This window comes from Macaca fascicularis, chromosome 9 (assembly GCF_037993035.2).
Source record: "Macaca fascicularis isolate 582-1 chromosome 9, T2T-MFA8v1.1".
NCBI classification, from domain to species: domain Eukaryota; kingdom Metazoa; phylum Chordata; class Mammalia; order Primates; family Cercopithecidae; genus Macaca; species Macaca fascicularis.
This window is the reverse complement of record NC_088383.1, coordinates 58,286,053-58,306,923: the sequence shown is the minus strand read 5'-3', so window position 1 is coordinate 58,306,923 and position 20,871 is coordinate 58,286,053. Positions and strand designations below refer to the sequence as shown.

General features: G+C 46.1%; 1 protein-coding gene across 9 annotated transcripts in view; it reads left to right on the top strand.

Annotated features, from left to right (window-relative positions):
* VSTM4 (V-set and transmembrane domain containing 4) overlaps positions 1 to 20,871 on the top strand; it is a 115,947-nt gene that overhangs the window by 21,212 nt on the left and 73,864 nt on the right. For all 9 annotated transcript variants that reach the window (XR_012417725.1, XR_012417727.1, XR_012417724.1 and 6 more), the window contains 2 exons: positions 9,123 to 9,191; positions 17,612 to 17,719. Coding sequence is in view for 4 of the 9 variants with exons in the window: in XM_065520708.2 (XP_065376780.1) it covers positions 9,123 to 9,191; positions 17,612 to 17,719 (177 nt within the window). In the remaining 5 variants the exon portion in view is untranslated. The remainder of the gene's footprint in view (positions 1 to 9,122; positions 9,192 to 17,611; positions 17,720 to 20,871) is intronic.

The window sequence follows — 20,871 nt, the reverse complement described above, 5'->3', positions numbered from 1 at the left end:
GGCAGCAACAAGAGGAATGGTTGGAAGGATGGACCCGGTCAGGGAACTTGGTACCAGGGACCCTGCCAGAGTCTTCTGAAGTGCACCCTCACATGTTACGTGGTGCATGTACACAGAAGGGGCCCAATGATGGCTTTTTAGATGGAGGAGTGAATGAGTGATCCAAACTCTGGTACCAATGAAAATGGCAACTAGGAATGGGAAGTAGTAGCAAGTGCATATATAGCCCTATCCTGGACTTGTGTGTGTAGAGGACCAGTGACCAAGCCCTAGGTTTCAGTATTTCCTAGCTTCTCACTGGGGACATAAAGATGGCCTTTGTGCTCTGTAGCTCCTTCACTTTCAGGATGTGGACTCCTTTTCCAACCGCCTTCCCATGGGAAGTCTATTTCATTTTTTTTGTTTGCCCTGTTGCTTGGTTTGCTGGAATTTGTCTTGGACTGAATGCGTTAGGAAAGGGCGGCATCCACTAGACAACGCTGGAACTTCATTGTTTCTCATCAGCTGCTGCCTGTAGGTCACTCAGAGGTCCTACTGACATATATGGCTTTATTCGAGCCCCAGGGGAGACTGCCTTTGACCTAAATCTTGGAGAGGTAAGGGAGAAAGGAAGCAATAGGCCAGTGCCTGAGAGCAGGAACAGAGAAGGTCTCTGTGTCTCTCTGGGGCTGCAGTTGCACGCCCCCTGCCCCCCCAACCCCGAGAATGTTGCTCCAGTTATAAACAGTAAGGACACAGCTATATTCTAAGAGCTGTTTCCTTGGGAACCATCCCATCCATCGTTGAATAAGAAGGGAGTATGAACTGAATACACTGCATTTGAATTTGGGACAAAAGTGTTGGCTCATCTTTGTTTTACTTAAGAATCTTTTCTTCTGCATACTTCACATCACCATCCTCTTCCAGCCCCTTTACATTTTCCTGTCCTATCAACCTGTGTAAAATGCTGCCTGAGGGAACTGGGGTGGGGTGGTGCTTGCTCTCTCCTGGTGCAAATTAGCAAGGCCTACTTGCCAGGGATCAGGCTCCTAAACTTCTGCCACTTCCTTTCAACTTGAGGGAACTTAATAATCATCTTCTGTTTAAGAAGAATCACCTTCTGGTTAGGAATCATCTTCAGACTTTCTGCTTCCATCCTGTAGGAAACTAAACTCCCAGAGCCCATAAAATAAATCATGACAGACACAAAGCCTGCAGCTCCAAGGCCAGAACTTTATGGAGAAGTTAGCCTCTGCAGCCAGGTGTGCTGGTGCATCCCCACTGCTTCTGAGGCTCCAGGGGAAGGACTGTTGCTGGACAGCGTAGGACCCCCTGACCCTGGCTCCTCTCCTAGCCTTCCGGAAAGTAACGATGTCATAGTCCTGGTAAGGTGGCCTTACCCCACTACATAACATTCTTTTCATTCATTCATTAAGAGTAACTATGACTTGAACTATGGGCCAAGGAGGATTCTAGAAAGTGAAGAAAACAGACACAGATAATGAACAAGGTAGAATAAGTCATGCTGTGGTACACAGTGATGGATTTTAAAGCCACACATTCCATAGAGGAAGGGTGTGAAACAGATCACCACTGGAGGAAAGCTTCAATTCAAATTGTCTCCAGTTTCCAAGACAGGCAGGTGACCCCTTGGGAAGACACATCCATCCTTACACATGTTCTGTTCTTTTCAAAATCATTGTTTCTTGAAAGCTCTGTTGTGCACATCATTTTCCACATTGAGACATGCTATTTAAAGGTGCTCTTTCAGGGTCCTTTTGAAATGGGAATAGTTCCCTTATCCCCTAGCAGTGCATGTGATAGGGGTGTGGCTGGCTTCTTGGGTGCCCCGCTGCTCAAACTCTTAGGGGCGCATACAGATGGGCAGGAGCTGTGGGGCTCCGACCCCACTGGCAGTGTCCGGGGGTGAATGTTTATAGCTCCTGAAGCCCCAGTAGGCATGTGTTATGGTGCACTCTCTTACTTTGCTGACTATAGGTGGCTTGTAGCTCAATTAGACCCTCCACTTTGTGTCAAGGACAGAGGGCTTTCTGTATCCCAGGTTCTTGCCTTGGTGTACTGGAAGAATCAGATCACATGTGAGCTTGGAGAATAAGTGCAGTTTTATTGAGTGCAAGTAGCTCCCAGCTGATTGGGGAGGTATAAGGGAGACGGTTTTCCCCTGGAGTTGGGCTGCTCTGTGACCCCAGCTCTCTTCTGACTGCCTCGGCCAAACTCTGCCTGGTGCCTCGTCCCACTGGTTGATGACCTGCCTGCATGTGATGCCTGTCTGTGTGCTCTTCTGCCGGTATGCTCTGCTTCATGTTCTCTGGACAACCAAGCTGCTTATGTCTTCTTCCGGTGATGTGCTCCTCTTGATGTCTGGCCGCATCTGTCTCTGCCTTGCTAGGGTCTCAGGTTTTATAGGCCCAGGATTGGGGCGTGGCAGACCACAGTGGTCGTGGGAAATGTAACATTTGGGCAGGAAATGCCTGTCCGCACCTAGGTCCGTAGGGGTGCAGCCCTAGCCAGGGATCACGCCCTCCTCTACCCAGCATGCTCCTTCCCCCTTTCCATGTTATTCAAAGGTACCACACTCTTCCCTTCCCAGCACTCCGGTATCACTTAGTAGATAACACTTCTGTGGCAGGGTCACTCCTTATCCTTATTGCTCTTGTTTTCCCTGGATTAAATAGAAGAGGCATTGGTTTAGTTTAGAGTTCTAGACCCTCTCCTGGATTGGACGGGACACTGAGGCCCAGGGCCTGGTTTCTCACAGCAGGAATCTCCTCTCCCACATCTCCTTGTACTCACTTCCCATCTTTCTTCTAGGAGTGCACATGACAGAGACTCTCCAAGTAGGGTCCTCTGGCCTGGAGCCTCAGAATTTCCTGAGAGGTGAACTTTCTCGTCAGGCAGAGTCCCAAACCCTCCCAGAAACTCAGGGGCAATGCCTGGGAGTCTTCATTTTAACAAGAGCCCAGTTGATTCTTCTGCTCAGTAAAGTTTAAAACTATGGCTTTAGGGCACTAATGAAGGCAGCACCTGCTAAGATCAAGATCTGTAGAGTCAGGGAGAAGGCTTCAGCTGGCCTGGCCAGTGTGGGCACGGAAAGGGAAGGCACGTCTCCTGAGCCCAGCTGCCCGCCTTCCCTGTACCCTGGCTCCTGCTCCCTGCTGCCTCCTTCTTCCCCTTGGCCCGCCAGGGCCCCACCACTTTCCTCTCAATCGAATCCTGCATTCTGGAAGGCTTTCCGTCTCAGAAATGTGCACCTGGCTTTGGATATAGCCTAGAGTTGCAATTTAAGCTTTGTTAATTGTAAGATTCTTTGTTAAAGGAATTAGAGGCACCAGTGGGAGAGAATTTCAGGAGACATGGAGCCTTCCCAGGACCTCTTGGAATTTTTGGCCATCGCTTTCGTGGGTGAGTGAGGTCAGTCTAGACAAAGCATGTCAGCATCCTCAGTGAATGGGGGACCCCAAAAGAACCAGAGGCCCCTTGGCACCCAGAGGGCATTGTCACACGGTCTTGGTGTGAACTCACCTGTGAAACATGCCCTCCCCAGGGAAGTTGGCAGGGCGTTCTTTCCAAGCCAGGAATTAGGGCTCTCGGTTTTCACACCTCTCTGAGTGATGGTTTCCCCCCAGGTCCCATCAAAGGGGACTTGACTGAGGCTCTTTCTTTCCAGTCTGCTTCCTCTAGACATGTGACTGATAGAATTGGTTTGTCTCAGTACCTCTGGGCTACGTTCTTCCAGACTGTTTGATCCTGTGGCCACTATCTTCAACAGAGGGGCAGTGACATGATGGATTTCACAACTTGTCCCTTATTAGATTTCATCCTATTCTGCGCTCCTGGGGAGGCCCTCGAGTGGCCTGTAGCTCTGTCATCTGGGCCACTGCCTCCCCGGAAACTCTCATGGGCTCTGCCCATTGGGTGCTAGGGTCCCAAGGCAATGACAAAGCAGTCAGTAGGTCAGCTGACAATTTAGCTTCTGAGCACGCATCACACCTCCCTCCACTGTGAGACCTGAACCATCAGACAGACATAAAAACCCACTTTAGCTCCAATACAGCTGGACTGAGATAGGTGGCTTGGCACTGAGGGGTTCTTTCTGCTTCCCTGGACAGTTTTCCTGCCTGTTCCCCTCTCCCCACCCCCCACCCCAGCATGGGGACTAGAGGCCTGCACACTGTGGTCCTTGCACTGCCCCCGTCATGGTCTTCCTGGACACAGGATGGATGGGAGAGGAGTGTGCACAGGAGTGGTCATAGGCAGGGTTCTGTGAAAGGCAGGGCTGGTGTCACTCCTAGCAACTGGGGTGATGCGACTGTCCCAAGGGGCCCCACATCATTTGCCCCCATGTCAGCTATTTGCTGGGAGACCAGTCTCAGAGCACAGGGTAGGACAGATGCTACTTGGAAGTTCTTTACCATGTTTCTCTCACCCAGAGAGGAACTATGGTCAGAAGCTCCTGGATCAGGAGCTTTTCCTGTCCCACCAGGGGTGAGGGAGGTGGTGAATGCAGACGAGAGGGCAGAGAGAGGCAACATCATTCTAGTCCTGCTCCTTCCTGGGAAGGGATGGAAGTTCCATTTCTCCTCCCCATCATGAAAACCTGAGCACAGAACAGCAGAGTCCACCATCAGGACCCTGTAGGACCACTGGCTCGTTCACCAGCTGACTGTCATGCGCTTGCTTTCCTCTTTGGGGGATTAGGCTGGGCACTCCTTTAACCACAAGCAACTGTCAGGAGAGCAGGACCTCCATTCCTCTGAGCTGGTATGTAGGAAGAGTCAGCAAATTGGTACAAGAGGCTGTTGTCATTTTCTTTCCAATTGTCTGGGAGTCCAGCTGGATCCCAAGGTGAGCCCAGTAGGGCAGAATGGGATAGATTGATTGACTCTTGCTTAAGGCTCCAGCCTTCTGATTGCTGAACTCATTGGAAACTGTTACAAAAATGCTGTTCCATCAAGAGATTTGCATTTTTACTTCCACAAGTCTTTGAGCAACATTAGTAATCTATGGTTGGAACATTTGCCACTTGTTCCTTAGTCTTGCAAATTTTTTTCTCAAAGCATTCCATCCTCTTCAAGCCTGTCTACCCTACTGGGGCCTCTTCCACTCTGCACTTGAAGGTTGACCAAGGTGAATTTATATTAGCTGCTCACAGCTGTGCTGAGGAGGGCAGCGTGTTTGTGGAGTCAGGAGACCTGCTGATTGTCCACTGCACAGCCCTTGCTGTTGGCCTGGCTGCATCTCACAGCTTTGTTTCCTTATAGTCTGTGGACTCAGACCCCTGGCTTGACAATGTATCAAATTCACTTTGAGATAGCATAGGATTAGCAGCTGCAACAAGATACTTATGGGAGAACCTTGGGAAAATTCCCGAAGCTCTGGCAGGGTCCGTGTAAAAATTTTTCTTTCTTGTAGGAACAAGTAAGATTAGGACTGGTGCTGCTAATCATCAGATGCCAAAGTTGCTGCACGGTCCTGTGAAAATATCTGCACTGCCAGGGAATGAGGAGCATCCAGTGATTCCCTGCATAGGGTTAGTTTAGAATCCCAGTTTGTTAGCTGTTTCAACACATGTGTCCATAAATAGATTAGGGAGAGCTTGTTGCTTTCTATCCTAAATAAGGGAAAGGGAACTGTAATTGGATTAAATCAAGGACCCAAATTTCTGACCCTGAAAGGTGCATAATAAATGACCCGAAGGCACCTGTTGGTTAGAATGGCAGCAGCTCATTCAAGCTGTAGAGATTTAGACGCAAGAACAGGGAACACTTTCTTGTTGGCCACTTGGACAATTGAAGAGTCACCCCCTGAGGCAAAGGACTGACAACAAAGGACCATTCTGAGGTTGGGGGGAGGGGTGAAGGTTAGAGCAGTGAATAAAACAGGTGAAAGTTCCTGTACTTAGACAGCTAGTGTCCTTGTGGATATGGGCTCACTAGGTCTCAGGCACTGTTCTCAGCACTTCACACACATGAACCCCTTTATCCCCTGCATCTACTCTGACATGGGCATTTCTCATCATCCCCATTTTACAAATGGGTAAAATAAGGCACAGAAAAATTAAGTGACTTATCCAAGGACATACAACTAGCAAGTGGCAACTGAGTCTTTCAACCCTGTGAGCATGTGTGTGCCAAATTTTAAAAGGCATACGTTTCATCCAGGGGATCTGGGCTTAAAAACAGATTCTGATTCAGTAGATCCGGCATGGGGCCTGGCATTCTGCATTTCTGAGGAGCTCCCGGGTGACACTGACATTGCTGGCCCGTGGACCACATGTGTGATGGTAAGGGTCCAGGCCATGATGGGCATCCTTGGTCTCCTGGAAACCAAGCTCCTTGGAGATATATGTGTATTGTTCATCTCCATATTGTCTTCATCAGGACCTTCTTATCCTTATCTAGGCTTGATTAGCTGAAGCCATGGAAACCCAGCCAAGCTTTTTCAGGAGAGAAGCAGGCACAGTCTAAGGATGCAGAGCTCATGGAATGCAAGGAGAGTAAACACCATACGCCAGGCCTTGTGGGGCCTAGAGTGCCATTGAACCTTTGGTCTCTCATCTTTCCTCTGCTGTGCGGGTTCTAGTCTCTGCTCCATTCTGCTCACCTGTTTTCCAACATAACTACCCACAAAATCTACTGGCTCTTTCAATCTCAGGGCTCACAATAACCACATGCACTCTGTTTCTTATTTTAAGTGCTTGAAGGGGGAATCTGGCAGTCAGTAGATTACAGGGACTATGGGTATTGAGCAGGTCAGGGAGGTTGGGCATGATGGACAAATTGTCTGATATATCTTAGATCACATGCGAGGTCAGATATTCACTGAGAGCTCCTTCCTGGAGATCTAGGTTGCTTTCTTTGGGAGGAAGTCAGAAAGAAATAGATAATTCATATATTTTACCAAGCACCTATCAGCTACCAGGCAATGTGCCCAGTGATAAGGATACAGAGGTAGAAGATATAGCCACCACTTTTTAAATAATTTAAGTTCTGATGGCAAAGGAGTTCTATGATCAAGGCAAACTCTCAGCAAAGCAAAGCCCTCCTTCTGAGAAAAATTAGGGAAGCTGAAAATAAAATCTATCAGCACTTCTGCTTTCTGATTCACATATCTGCATTTCATAAATATATTTGTATTATATAATTACATAGTTATATATGTGCATATATATCCAGCTATCTTAATTGTTCTCTGAAGGACTAGATAGGTAATTAGATCACAGAGAAAAACAGCAAAGTGAGCCCAGTTGCTGGAGATGTTTAACTCTGAGAAACTCACTCTTACTTAAGCAGTGCTAGTTGAAAGAAGCTATGGAGAAACTGACAACCAGGATGTTTAGGAGGTGAGTGAGTTTTTGGCAATTCTTAACTCTAAGAAACTCACTCATACTTAAGCAGCGCTAGTTGACAGAAGCTATGCAGAAAGTGACAACCAGAATGTTTAGGAGGTGAGCTAGTTTTTGGCAATTCTAACAGTGAGATCAAAATTGGGAGGTTGTGGTAAATACCCCAGGATTTTTACTGGGGAACCCTGAAGGACCGAATGAACCCTGAGTAAGGGCAAACTAGAAATAGACCAGACTCTATAAAAACTGAAAGCCTCTCAACAGTTCAAACCCTGATTAGATTAAAGTGACCATTCCCCCTACTCTAACTTCCTATCAGGGAACCAAAATTTTATCTAGAGCCTCCATGATTTTCTATATACAATGTCTGGCATTCAGTTAGAAAAAAGTTATTAGGCATTCCAACAGACAAGACCCAAAGCAAAAACAGATAATAGAAAGGACTCTATGGGAAGTGCAAATATGAAAGTTTATCAGGCATAAACATTAAAATAATATGATTGATATGGTTACAGAATTAGATGAAAAGCTAGAGAAATTCATTAGAGAACTGAGATATCTACAAAAGAATTAAACAAATAATATAGAACTGAATAAAAATAATAAATGCAAATAAGAACTTAATAGAAGGGTTGTACAGAAGGTTAAACACAGATGAAGAGAAAATTCTTGATTTGGAAGTTATATCAATAGCAAATGTCCAGTGCAAGGCCCAGAGAGATAAAAGGAAGGAAAATTCAGAGTTGAAATCATGACAATAATAATACAAAAGTTTGTGGGAGAGGCAGTAAATTGAATTTAAGTTCTAGGCCATCTTTGCCATATTTCTTGCCTCTTGTATTGATTCTATCTCCATTCAATTCTGGTCCTAGATTCTCTGTCTAGAGCTCTTCATTGTGGTAACCCCTGAGCACATGCAGCTGTGTAAATTAATTAAACTTAAATAAAAGTAAAAATTCAGTTATATGTGGTAAGACTGGCTACGTTTCAAGTATTCAGTAGCCACATGTGTCCAGTGGCTGCTGTATTGGACAGTGCACGTATAGAATGTTTCAATAACTTCACAAGGTTCTATTGAACAATAATCTTATTCCCTGATATTTTACATCATAGGTAAAGATCATTCTAGATCTTTACCTATGATGATGTTACCCCTGTGCATGGAACCTTTCCATGGCTCCAGACTCCTTTAATGCGATGTTCAAAGTTTCACACAGTGTAACTCAATTCTGTTTCCCTGCCTGTTGAAAGCAGGCAACGTGAATTCAGTGATCTACCATTACCTGAAAGAAGACAAAATGTTCTCACAATCAGATGCCTGTGGCTCTGTGGGACTGTCTTGCATGGAGAATGGTGCTCAGAGCACTAACTTTGAGTCATCCGATGACTTCAGGCTTCTCTATCCAGGAATACTGGGACAAGTACGCTACATTTTAGAAAGACTCCCACTAAAATGGTAAAATAAATCATGTATTAATTCTTGGGTTTCCCATTGGGAACTTCTTATTCTTCAAGTCTATGGGGCAAGTGGGGCTTTTACTGAACTGCATCCTGAGCTTGCCATTTACTGGCTTTTAAACATGGACAACTTACTTCACCTCTCCTGTGCCCCGGGTTTCCCAGCTGTTAGATAAAGTCCTTGCACCCATCCCTAACATGTGAGTTTTGACAACTAAATGTGGTTTTGCAAATGTAGAAATGGCTTTATAAATGTAAGTGCCATGTGTACATGTGGCATTATTTTTTCATACTGTGCTGTTTCTTTTTTGTCTTTCAGTCATTTCCCTCAAAGCTTCTGAAGAGTCATCCTTTGAGAAAACGAAAGAGACTTGGGCATTTTTTGAAGGTAAAGCTTGTGTATTTCTTTATGATAAGATGCAGCCTCACTTTTAGACAATAGGAAGGAAATAGAATATCAAGAAAGGATCCTAACTTCTTAGTTTTTAAGTTGTTTTCTTGGTCTAAACTTACTCAAAGTAAGATGGAAATCCCTGACAGTATCAGCCCACAGTTTTGAAAGAGTGGAAGTTGAAGCACCAGTCCACATAATTTTTGTTTGTTTTGTTTCGTTTTGCTCCAAAATTCCTACTCCCAGGTGGTATTAGGGAGGAATCCTCAAATGATATAAAAATGATAAGTACCTCTACTGTGACTGCATTTTATTTCAGGTTGCTTAAGGAATTTGGGGTTCTAGAGACAGTTTGCAATCCTTAACCAAGTAATTTTCAACCCATGCTAGAATCGCTCATGGAATGTTAAGAACACGAATGCCTGGACCACATCTCTAGAGATTCTGATTTACTTTGAAGTTGTTAAAAGCACCAGAAGATTGCAGCATGCAGCCAGGCTGAGAACCATGGCCTTGGAACAGTAGTTCCCAAAGTGTGATTGCAGACCAGCAGCATATGCATCACCTGGGAGCTTGTTCCAAATGCACATGGCTGTGCCCTGCCCCAACTTACAGAATCAGAAGCTCTAGGGATGGTGCCTAAGAAATCCGGGGTTTAACAAGACATCCAGGCAATTCTGATGCACATTCAGGTTTGGGCCTTAGGGCAGGGGTTGTCAACAGTGGGTGACTTTTGCTACTCCAGGGGACAGTTGCCAATGTCTGACTGTATCTTTGGTTGCCACAGCTGTTGGCGGTGCTCCTGGCATCAGTGATAGGGGCCAAGGATGAAGCCAATCCTACAATGCACAAGATAGTCTCCATGACAAAGAATTTTGCCTCCAAATATCCAGAGTGCTGAGGCTGGAAAACCCTGTCTTGGAGTAAGGAAAGTTCAGAGAAATTATTGTCATAAAGTGGGTGAGGATTATGATCATAAGAAATGGAAGAATACACTTTGTGAGTTCTCCAGCAGAGCCTTGGATCAGTGAAAGGCTGATTAATGTTCAAAGGTGGTCAGGAACTTTGTAAAGATTATGTCTGGTGACGGCACAGCATTTATTGATGAGGAATGATCTAGCCAAAAGGCTCTAAGGAGATGCACATGTCTCGGGGCCTCACCGTCACCTTTTGTTAACCCACTGTATGGTCTGACAGAAGGAGGGCCAGCCTTAGGGGAAAGGTACTTGCTTTCAAGCCCACCCCTTCCAATACCTAGTTATAAAGCAGTAGACTGAAACACATTCTGTCTTAGGAAAATGTAACTTTTATTGTGAACATCGTTTGCAAACCATAAGGTGTCACCCACATAGGCCTCTAGGATTAGTTGTTTAGTTTTGTAGTCATAAATATTTTGTTTATGAGATTGCACTCATGAGAATCCAACAATGATTATTTGTATTTCCTGATGTTTCTCTGCATTTTTGTAGTTGCCTTTTTCTTTATTTGATGACTGTCTCCTAGTAAAATAATCTCCATTTCCCCCACTCAGCCTCTCATTAAGAGAATGCTTACTCATTGACAAAAAGATGAAAATGACTTTACTTCTCATAGAGTGAAGCAGTAGTAAGGGCAAGATTTACCTTTCTCATTACTATTTAGTAAAATTGAGGCAACCCCATTGATGTTTTGCCCCATGTCTCTGGATCTGCTCTGTGACCAGGCACTGTGATGGGTTGGGGTATGGAGAGGGCCTGGCTGTGGCAAGTGTAGATCACTAGGGATGTGACAGCTGGACCCTATATATCATCAGATGCATCAGAATCTCCCAGGGGGACTTCGGGCTCCAGCCTCTGAGGTTCTGGTTATAACATTAGGAAGGGATCAGAGAACTTTCAGGGCCACAGGTGATTCCTATGCAAGTGGTCTGAGGACCATACTTTGAAAATACTGTGGTGCAAAAACAAGACCATATATTTGGAAAGATTGTGGCATTTAGACCCAACATACCCCACAGCATAATCAGCATTTCTAAAATCCTTTGTGCAATTAACAATATCTCATAATTCATGTGCAGCTATATAATATCAGGGTTACTCCCGACCTAACTCTCTACATGAAATCTGTAGCCCAGTATGTGCTCTCTTCTCAACAGAATCAGGCCTCACCAAAAGCAGAACTGGCATTCTCACTATGTGTAGCGCCTGCCTCAGAGCAGCTGTTTACAGAGCAATCTTTTCCTATGATTTCGGCAGCAGCAGCATCTCCATGCTTTGCTTTTTTAAACCCAGCTGTAGCTTTGGCAAGGTTAGAGGCACAGTTGAAACTCCCTGGCGCATGATCCCAGGCCTTTTGCCCTTTTGTTCCTGGACGGGAGAGCTACAGTAGGGGTTGTGGATGGATATCCATCCTCCTGGGGCTTAGTTCGTCCTGGCTGTGAGCCCACTGCACAAAAGAGGCATTGATTGTCAGGCCTCTTTGTGAGATTCTGGAGTGAGTTAAAATCCTTTGGGGCTATCACTCAGGTGTTTCACCTTGAGCAAGATGGTATTACAGGCTGGATTAAAAAATAGAAGTACAGAGCCTTCTGTCTCAAACTGTCATCTCCTGACTTTCCCATTTGCCCTGAAAATGTACAAGACTGAAACTGACTTTCTTGATTCAGAAGGCAGGGGGAGAATGGGGTTCCTGGACTCTGCTGAGGGGCACTGGGGTCACTCTTTTTCAAAGGAGCACTGAATACCCCTGCCGGGATCAGGGTTGCTGGGCAACAGGTGCCATCTGCCTGGCCCTGGCTTGGTGGGACTGTTTGGGAGGGCGGGAGCTGGCACACTGACATTGTGCACCCCAGTCTTGGCCTCTCTCTGCATAGGCAGCTGCTCCAGCCTGCCAGCCCTGCCATCTGCTTCAGGGAGGCCTGGGCATTTTCTGCATAGCAGCTTGCAGTTGAGTCTAAAAATGGCAGTGATGCCTTTGGAAGTTCAATGGCAAAAGACAAAACTGTAAATGATTTCAGAGAAAGGGAATATAGCATGATTTTTAGAATTATTGTGGGCGTGCAGGTATATGTGGTATTTTTTTTCTTTTTCTTTTCCTTTTTTTTTGAGACGGAGTTTTGCTGTTGTTGCCCAGGCTAGAGTGCAATGGCACGATTTCGGCTCACTGCAACCTCCACCTGCTGGGTTCAAGCAGTTCTTCTGCCTCAGCCTCCCGAGTAGCTGGGATTACAGGCATGTGCCTGGCTAATTTTTGTGTTTTTAGTACAAAAATTTGTACTAATTTGTTTCACCATGTTGACCAGGCTGGTCTCGAACTCCCGACCCAGGTGATCTACCTGCCTTGGCCTCCCAAAATGCTGGGATTACAGTCATGAGCCACCATGCCCGACCATATGTGGTATTTTTAAAGTGAACTCCAGATTTGATTAATTGCAGATATTTTGTTAAACTCAAGCCTTTGTTGAAAGGTCTGGCTTCAACCTTTCAACGAGCATTATTTGGCCTAGTCTGAGTTTTAAAACTTTTGAGCCAACATTTTATATAGAGATTTTTACATAGAAAGGTAAAGGATGAATTGGAAGATCTGGCACCACTGGGCGGGCATTCCAGCCTGAGAGCAGTGCTCTGGAGCTGAGTACGGAAGGGCTTTGCATTAGCTGACATGGCAGGAAGGCGACTGCAGTCGTAGGAGTTTGTGACCCTGGCTTCAATGGCTCAGAGTTTAACGTTGTTTGCAGAGAACACCCAGGGAGGGGGTTTTTCATGTTTTGAGTGGACACAGCAGGGTGCTTGTCTTTATGCAACAAAAGGAATGCTTGTAACAGAAGGAGAAAAAAATCCAACATAGGCATACTGGTTGCTGCTCAATCAAGGGGAAGTCAGGTGGTCTTTCTGAGCTTTTCTTCTCCTGCAAGGCAACACTTTTTATAGCTCTGTAACTTCAAGAACAAAACAGAGAGTGGCTATGACCGGTCCTGTGTGTGTGGGGAGCCACACGCAGGCAGGAGGTGCCCGCTGGAGGGTGTCCATAACTGGAGGCCTATGTGTTTGGCGGCCAGCTGAGCCTTCTGGAGTAGCCAGATGTTTTCTGATTCTGTAGCTCTGGCTGCCTGTGGGGAGCCCCCTTTGAGCCATGTTGAGGAAGCTGTGATCTGAAACTGTAGCTTGGGCCTTTTGAAGCCCCTCACCTCCTGCCAGGGCAGAGTGGGCCCCAGATGTCTGCAGCATGCTGTTAGGGACGCTTGGGGAGAGATGCCTGCCGCGGTTCTCACGTGCAACCTTGTCCCTCCTGGGTTCCTGCCGTCCTGAAGTGAAGGAAAGAGCTCAGATGAAGAGGTGAGCTTGTGGATCAGCTGCTGTGCTCCATATCATGGAAGCTTTTGTAAGACAATTTTTCTCTCCATTCCATGAATAAGACTAAAGGCAAGTTTTCCTGCCTTTGGGTCTGGGGACCACATTTGCATAGTCCCTTCCAGGCAGATGCTGTGTTCACCTGCCTGAGGTTCTGTCTGCCTGGTAACATGACTGTGTTGTTCACCATCCTCTCCTGCCAGCAAGGGCTCTGCTATCTTGTTCTGGAGTAGTTTGCTCACCAGTGTGGAAAGGCAGGACTGGCCGTGGGTTTGCTGTGTTGTGGCCATCCTGTGCCCTGGGATCCTGCGACAAATCCTGGCCTGTGAACTTTGCTCTGTCCCCGAGTTCGTCATGAAGTGTCTTGTCCAGAATCCAAGAGTCCTGTTGCTGAGTTTCACACTGTTTAAATGGATGCTGCAGCCTCTCTCCTAACTCTGACCCCTCACAGAGTTCTCCACCCTATTAATCTACAGAGCCCACACCTCAGAGACACAGGCATTTACTAGAAAGGCAGCTTTGATTTTTAGATATGTGAGAGCTTTCTCAAGCTCCTCACATCCCATCAGCTTCTGGACCTCTCTAACCTGACTCTGCCCCCACCGGCCTACTGACAGGGCTTTCCTCCAAGACTTTCCCAGTAGCTTCCTAGGGGCAAAACCCAGTGGATGTTTTCCAGCAATTGACGCTATTAAGTCATCCTTCTTACAGTGCTTTCTTCTGGGCTTCCAGAACTCTCGCCTCAGCCCTCCTCTGCATCCATGACTAGCTCTGATCCTTTGTAGGAGACTTCCTTCCACACACCTGCCCCTCTCCCTTAAATATTAGTGCAGATGCACCCTTCACCTGCTACCTTGCCCTAAGGCACTTTCTACTTATTTTATTTTTAGTCCAGACATCTAAATTGCCAAGAGCAGAAATCTATTCAAACTAGCTTATGCAAAAATGCTGACTGCCTTAAGAACACGGGAAGATCTCATGGACTCCAGGGGCAGAGGTTGTGCTGGGCCTCCCTGGGGCCCAGGCCAGGGAGGGGAGAATCAAAAGGAACCTGAATGTCTGATTCCATTTCATACCTCCTTCCCTCTCATTAACCATAAGCCTGACCTGCTTCTCCAGGCTCTCCCTGGGAGCCAGCCACCTGCTACTACTCCCAGTAGGCTTGGTTTTTCAGCTTAAGCACTTAACTGTTTCTCCATGCCCCAAGGGCTTTACAAATGTGCTTTTCTGTTGACTCAGCTATTCCACTTCTAGGAACTTAATCTTGAGAACGTATTGTGAGAGTTGTACTAAGGTTTAAGTTCATGAGTGCTCACCATAGAATTATTTATGATGGGGAACAGGTAGAAACACTTTGAGTAGCCAATAGTAAGAGGTTGTTAAATCACTGCTGATATATTAATATGATAAACTTTTATCATATTTTTCAAAATGATTCTGAATCCTTTTTGAAAATAGTTTATTGAGAAAATGAGATAAATTGAAAAAAAAGATGTGAAAGTATATGATCTCAATTTTAAAAGGTATGCATATTCATCATAAAGTATACCAAATATTTATTAATAGTAGTTATCTCAGGGTGACAGGATGGCTGATGACTTTTTTTCTATATTTTTTTGTATTTTTTGTTATTTTAAATACAACTCAGTGCAGAACTCTAGTCCTCTTGGAAGCTTCTCTCAGCCTTCTGAGGCTGGGCTGGGTCCCCTCTGAGTGTTCCTGGTATTGGACACACGTTCTTATTGTTACACTTACTAAGTGGTCCTCTATTTCTTGAAGTGAAAGACTGTGTGTGTGCATTTTTATCTTTCTTGTACTCAGGAAAGTACTGACTATGATTGATAGTAAATATCTGTTGGTTGTAGAAATTTAAGTCAACAGAGAAACATTTTTGCTAAGTTCAAACATTTGCTAAGTTCAAATAAATATCTGTGTCATTTTTCTTCAAAGATGGTTAGAATAATGTTTTGGCTTCCCTTTTCACTTTCAGAGCAGCTTGGCATTGTATTGATCAGATTAGTGATAAAGTTGATTATTAAAGTTTAAGAAATATAAGTATATGTAGCTGGGCACTGAGGCTCACGCCTGTAATTTTAGCAACTCAGGAGGCTGAGGCGGGAAGGTCCCCTGAGCCCAGTAGTTCAAGGCTGCAGTGAGCAGTGAGCTGTGCATCACTGCACTCCACCCTGGGTGATGGAGTGAGACCTTATTTCTAAAAGAGATGTATGTACGTGAACATGGTTTAACTGTTGAGATTTATACAACTTTTTATTTTGAAATTATTGTAGATTAACATCCATTTCTGGCTAGGCATGGCATCTATAATCCCAGCACTTTGGGAGGCAGAGGTGGGTGGATCACCTGAGGTCAGGAGTTCAACACCAACCTGGCCAACATGGTGAAACCCTGTCTCTACCGAAAATACAAAAATTATCTGGGTGTGGTGGCGTGGACCTGTGGCCCCAGCTACTCAGGAGGCTGAGGCTGGAGAATTGCTTCAACCTGGGAGGAGGAGGTTGCAGTGAGCCGAAATCATGCCACTGCGCTCCAGCCTGGGCCACAGAGCAAGAAAGAAAAAATCAATTTCTAAAAAATCATACACAGAGATCCCTTGTACAAGTTTGTGTCCTTTACCTAATGTCTCCCAATGATAGCATTTTGCAAAACCGTAAAACAGTATCACAAACAGGATATTAACATCCATATAGTCAAGATACAGTCATTATTAGTGGCCCTTGTAGCCAAACCCATTTTCCTCCTACCACCACCCCCTTCTTAACTTCTGGCAACCACTCATCTGTTCTCTATTTCTATAATTTTGTCATACCAAGAATGTTACATTGATGAAATCATACAGTATGTAACCTTTTGGGATCCTTTTTCCTCTCAGCATACTTCTCTGGAGATTCATCCAGGTTGGTGTGTGTGTCAGTAGTTTGTTCTTTTTATTGCTGAGGATGCTGTGGTGTGGATGTACCACACTTTGTTTAACTATTCACTTGCTGAAGGATATCTGGGCTGTTTCCAGTTTTTGGCTACCCGACATACATGTACAGTTTTCCATGTGAGCTTAAGCTGTCATTTTTCTGGGACAAATGCAAGGAATGCAATTTCTGGGTTGAATGGTTGTTACAGGTGTCTCCTTTGAGAAAGTGTCAAGCTCTATTATAGAGTGGCTGGGCTGCTCTACATTCCCACCAGCCATGTCTGAGTGACCCAGTTTATCTGTATCCTTGCCAGCATTTGGGGGTGTCGCTGTTTTTTATTTTAGTCACCCTGAAAGGCACGAGGGATATTTTATTGTAGTTGCATTTTGCATTTCTCTAATGGCAATAAAAGTCAAACGTTTTCTCATGGGATTGTTTGCCACCTGTACATTCTCTTTAGTGAAATGTCTGTAAGTTTTTTTTTTTTTTTTTTCATTTTTCTAACAGGATTGTGTGTTTTTTGCTGTTGAGTTTGAAAGTTCTTTAGAGTCTGGATACCAGTCCTTTGTTGGATATGTGGTTTACAAAAATTTTCTCCCAGTCTGTTTGACTTTTCATCCTCTTCATATTGTTGTTTACAGAACGTAAGTTTTTAATTTTGGTAAAGTCAAGTATAGTATATCAAGTTTTACTAATATAGACGCTACCTCTGGTGTCAAGTCTAAGAACTTTGTCTATTCTTAGATCTCAAAGATTTTTCTTGTGGGTTTTTTCTAAAGTCTTCTAGCTTACATTTTATGTTTGGGTTTGTGGTTCATGTTGAGTTAATTTTTGAATAAAAGGTGAGGTTTGTGTTAGTTTTATTTTCTGCCAGTGGAAGTCCCATTGACCCAGCACCATTGATTGAAGAAACTGTCCTTCCGCCATTGAATTACTTTTGCACTTTTGTCAAAAATCAACTGAGCATGCCTGTGTGGGTCTATTTCTGGGCTCTCTGTTCTGTTGCATTGATCTGTGTCTGTCTTTGCACCAATACCACACTACCTTGATGACTGTAGCACTGGGATTTCAAACATTCCAATTCTGATTGTTCTCTTGCCAGCGCACTTCTCCTGCTGCGGCCCTCGGGAGGCTGACTCCTGTGTCTGTCCTTGCCTTTCAGATATCTACGTGTATGCTGTCCTTGTGTGCTGCGTGGGGATCCTCAGCATTCTGCTCTTCATGCTGGTCATCGTCTGGCAGTCTGTGTTTAACAAGCGGAAATCCAGAGGTAAGAAAACAGATAAGGTCATGTCTGGGATGGGAGCACACCCTGACCACAGATGGGCGGAAGATGCTAGGCAAAGTACCACCTTGGTGGAAAAGTGCATTGTGAGTCAGGGATTATTTATCTGTGATTGTGGGCAAAGTGAGCAAGCTGTGTTTCCCTTGGACTCTGCTAAAATACACTGTGGCCATCATTGACATCACTGAATTTCCCGTTTCTTGGTTTCTGAGGCCCCTTCCTGCTGTCAATCTCCCTGAAGAGTCTGTGGTGTCAGATGAGCCTAGAGTTGGATTTTGACTCTGCCGTTTGAGGCTGAGGTTTGGGGCAAGTTCCTGAGCCATTCTGAACGTGAGTTTCCTCATTTATGAAAGGGGATTGACACCCGCTTCTCTCGGTGGAATGTTCTTATGAGCGTTCACTTTCAGTCAGGTGGCACTTGGGAAGTCTTCCCCATTCTTTCCCTGACTGGTCTGAGAGTTCCCTTCCGTCTCCTTTCACTTTGGTGTCCCTGTTTCCCTGCACTCTGCCCTCAGCCCCTTCCTGCCTTCTGCCTTGCTTCTCAGGAAAGCGTAGTTCTCCTGACTCTTGTATCTCTATGAACACTGCCTGCTTTCTCGAGAGTCCCTGCTGCTCCTCAAGCCCCGATTTCACTTGCCCAGCACCTCCTGTTGGAGGTCTCCTTTGAGAGCCTCTCCCTGTATCCCGCTTCAGAATCTCCAAAACAGCTGGGGACACTGTGACTCCCAGAGATGACCAGGGTAAGAGCCGAGCTCTGGAATTGCACCAACTCCAGTTCCAGTGGCTCCCTCACTTACAGGCTGACAACCTCCCTCTATGCCTGCCTTCCTCATCTGCGACATGGAGGAGGCAGGAGTGCAACAGTCTCAGGCTCATGGTGAGGACTAAGTTACCAAAAGAAAGATGCTAAAACCCATAACACAGGCTCCAGCAAATGTCCTGCTTTTATGTTGACATACGGCTCTAACTACACACAATAATTGTCAATATTAGCTTAAGGTCATAGAGCTTGGAAATGTTAGATTCAGTGGTCACGGCTTGAGGGGCCACTCCAACAGTGACTCTGTGCAGCACTAATGCAGGGTGTGGGCAAGGCTAAGGGACAATGAGGGAGGTGACACATACAACAACAAGTACCCATGGGATGCTGTTTCCATCCTAGACCTTAAGGGATAAGGGGAGGGGAGATTCCTGGAATGGACCATGCAATAGCTGCAGCTTTGGGAGAGGTGTCGCCATCAGGGGCCTGCAGAGAGGAACTCAGCTCCTGACAAACCAGGAGGCAGCTGGGAGGGAGCCAGGATGGTACACTTCTCACGCCCTCTCCCCTCCCCACTTGGATCTGCTGCTATCGCCCTTGGTGCCACCCACCAGAAGCCAGGGGGCCGGGAGCAGGAAGGTGCCTTCAGGGCTGAGCAGGGTGGACAAAGGTGGACGGGGATCCAGAGGACAGTGGAGAACTCCAGCACACTCAGCAATCGGCGATGGGGCAGTGGCTGTAGCATGGGTGTCTTTCCTCTGGAGCCTGTGCTCTCCCACCAGCCTCTGCATGTGTCTCTGTGCTGTCCTTCAAAGCCAGCTCCAGGGCCTTCCCCTAAATCCCTCATCAGTGGCAACGCAGCCTTTTTTCCTGTTCTCAACCCCTGAATACTCTTGTGAGCTTGTGGCATGTTGCACTTGTGCCTTGGCATGGGCCTCCCTTCCGGAGGACAGTGTGTGAGGCAGGCACCACACATTCAATTCATTCTCCTGGAATTTGGCTCAGGACAGATGCTCAGCACATGGTGGACAAATGGGTTTATTTCCCACCTGCCTTGCTCCCAACTGTTGGAGGGTGGAAGCCACATAGGCAGTTTCCAAGCTGGGTATGCTCTGAAGGCACTTTTGCCTGGGTTCAGGAGCATGATCGAGAGTCTTCATGGGCTACAGGCCCTGCTAGGCCCTAGACAGGGTCAGGGAAACAAAGCAAAGCCAAGAAGGGCACACTGCTACATGTGGGAGCACCTGGCATCCTCCTCCAGGCCTCACAGAGAGGCTTCAGAGAAGGGGGATCCCAACTGCCTCATCCCCACTGAAGTGGGCCTCAGATGGTCCCATGTGTACCTGTGCACAGTGCCTGAAAGCCCTCCCCAAACCCTAGCTGTCCAGAGCATTGTCTGAGCACCCGTTATGGGCCAGGAACCTCATGTGGCCTCTCCATGTGCTTATGTGACCCTGGATGAGAGCCACACCACACTTACCTGACAGCACAGCTGAGGAGCTTGAGAAGGCCCTGAAACCAGGGAGTGGTAGGGTGAAGTTGGGCCCCAGTCTCTCAACTGTTGGAGTGTGGAAGCCACATGGGCAGTTTCCAAGCTGGGTTCCCAAGCCTCCCATGTTTCTAGTCAAGAAAACCTTAGCTATTAGGGGGCTGACCTTGCCAGGGGAATTTTTCTTTAGCCTTCCGTGGGAGTTGTTGCTGAGGCTCTTCCAAGATAGCTCTAGTTGGTGCCTGCAGCTCCCAGGAGTTTGGTTTTGGTTGATTGCAACTCCCATTGGCAGACCCAGTAGCCTTGGCAGGGCAGGTCTTGCCCTATGCACCTCTAGGACCAGGCATCTTTCAACTCACTGTGGGGCTCAGGATGGAGGACCATGCATGATGGGCCTGGGTAGTCTCCTTCAGCTGGGCCCAGGAGTCTTAGAACAGCCCTTCCCAAAACTTCAGGAGCAGACCGTTCACCTGGGAACCTGCTCAAATGCAGATTCTGATTCAGGGTGTTTGGGGCAGGCCTGCAATCCTGCATTTCCAGCCAGCTCTGCTGCTGGTGTGAGGCCATGTTTGGAGTAGCAAAGCCTTAGAGCTGTTCTTCTTACCTCTATCCCACCAAGCATCCTGCTATTACAACATGTATTTTGGAATGATCTCTACTATTTTAAAATGAAATTCATGGATGAGCTATACTATCTGTACCCCCTCAAATCAACTTAATGCTTTATAATTAAAGGAGAAATAAGAGGAAAGTAATTTATAACACACTGAGACAAATTCTAGTATTACACCTCTTCTTTTAATCAGTGTGAATTTCAGAGAAGATAATAATCCTTTATATTTGATGCTTGAAATAAATGCTAGATAAGCACCTGTCTGTATATGCGAA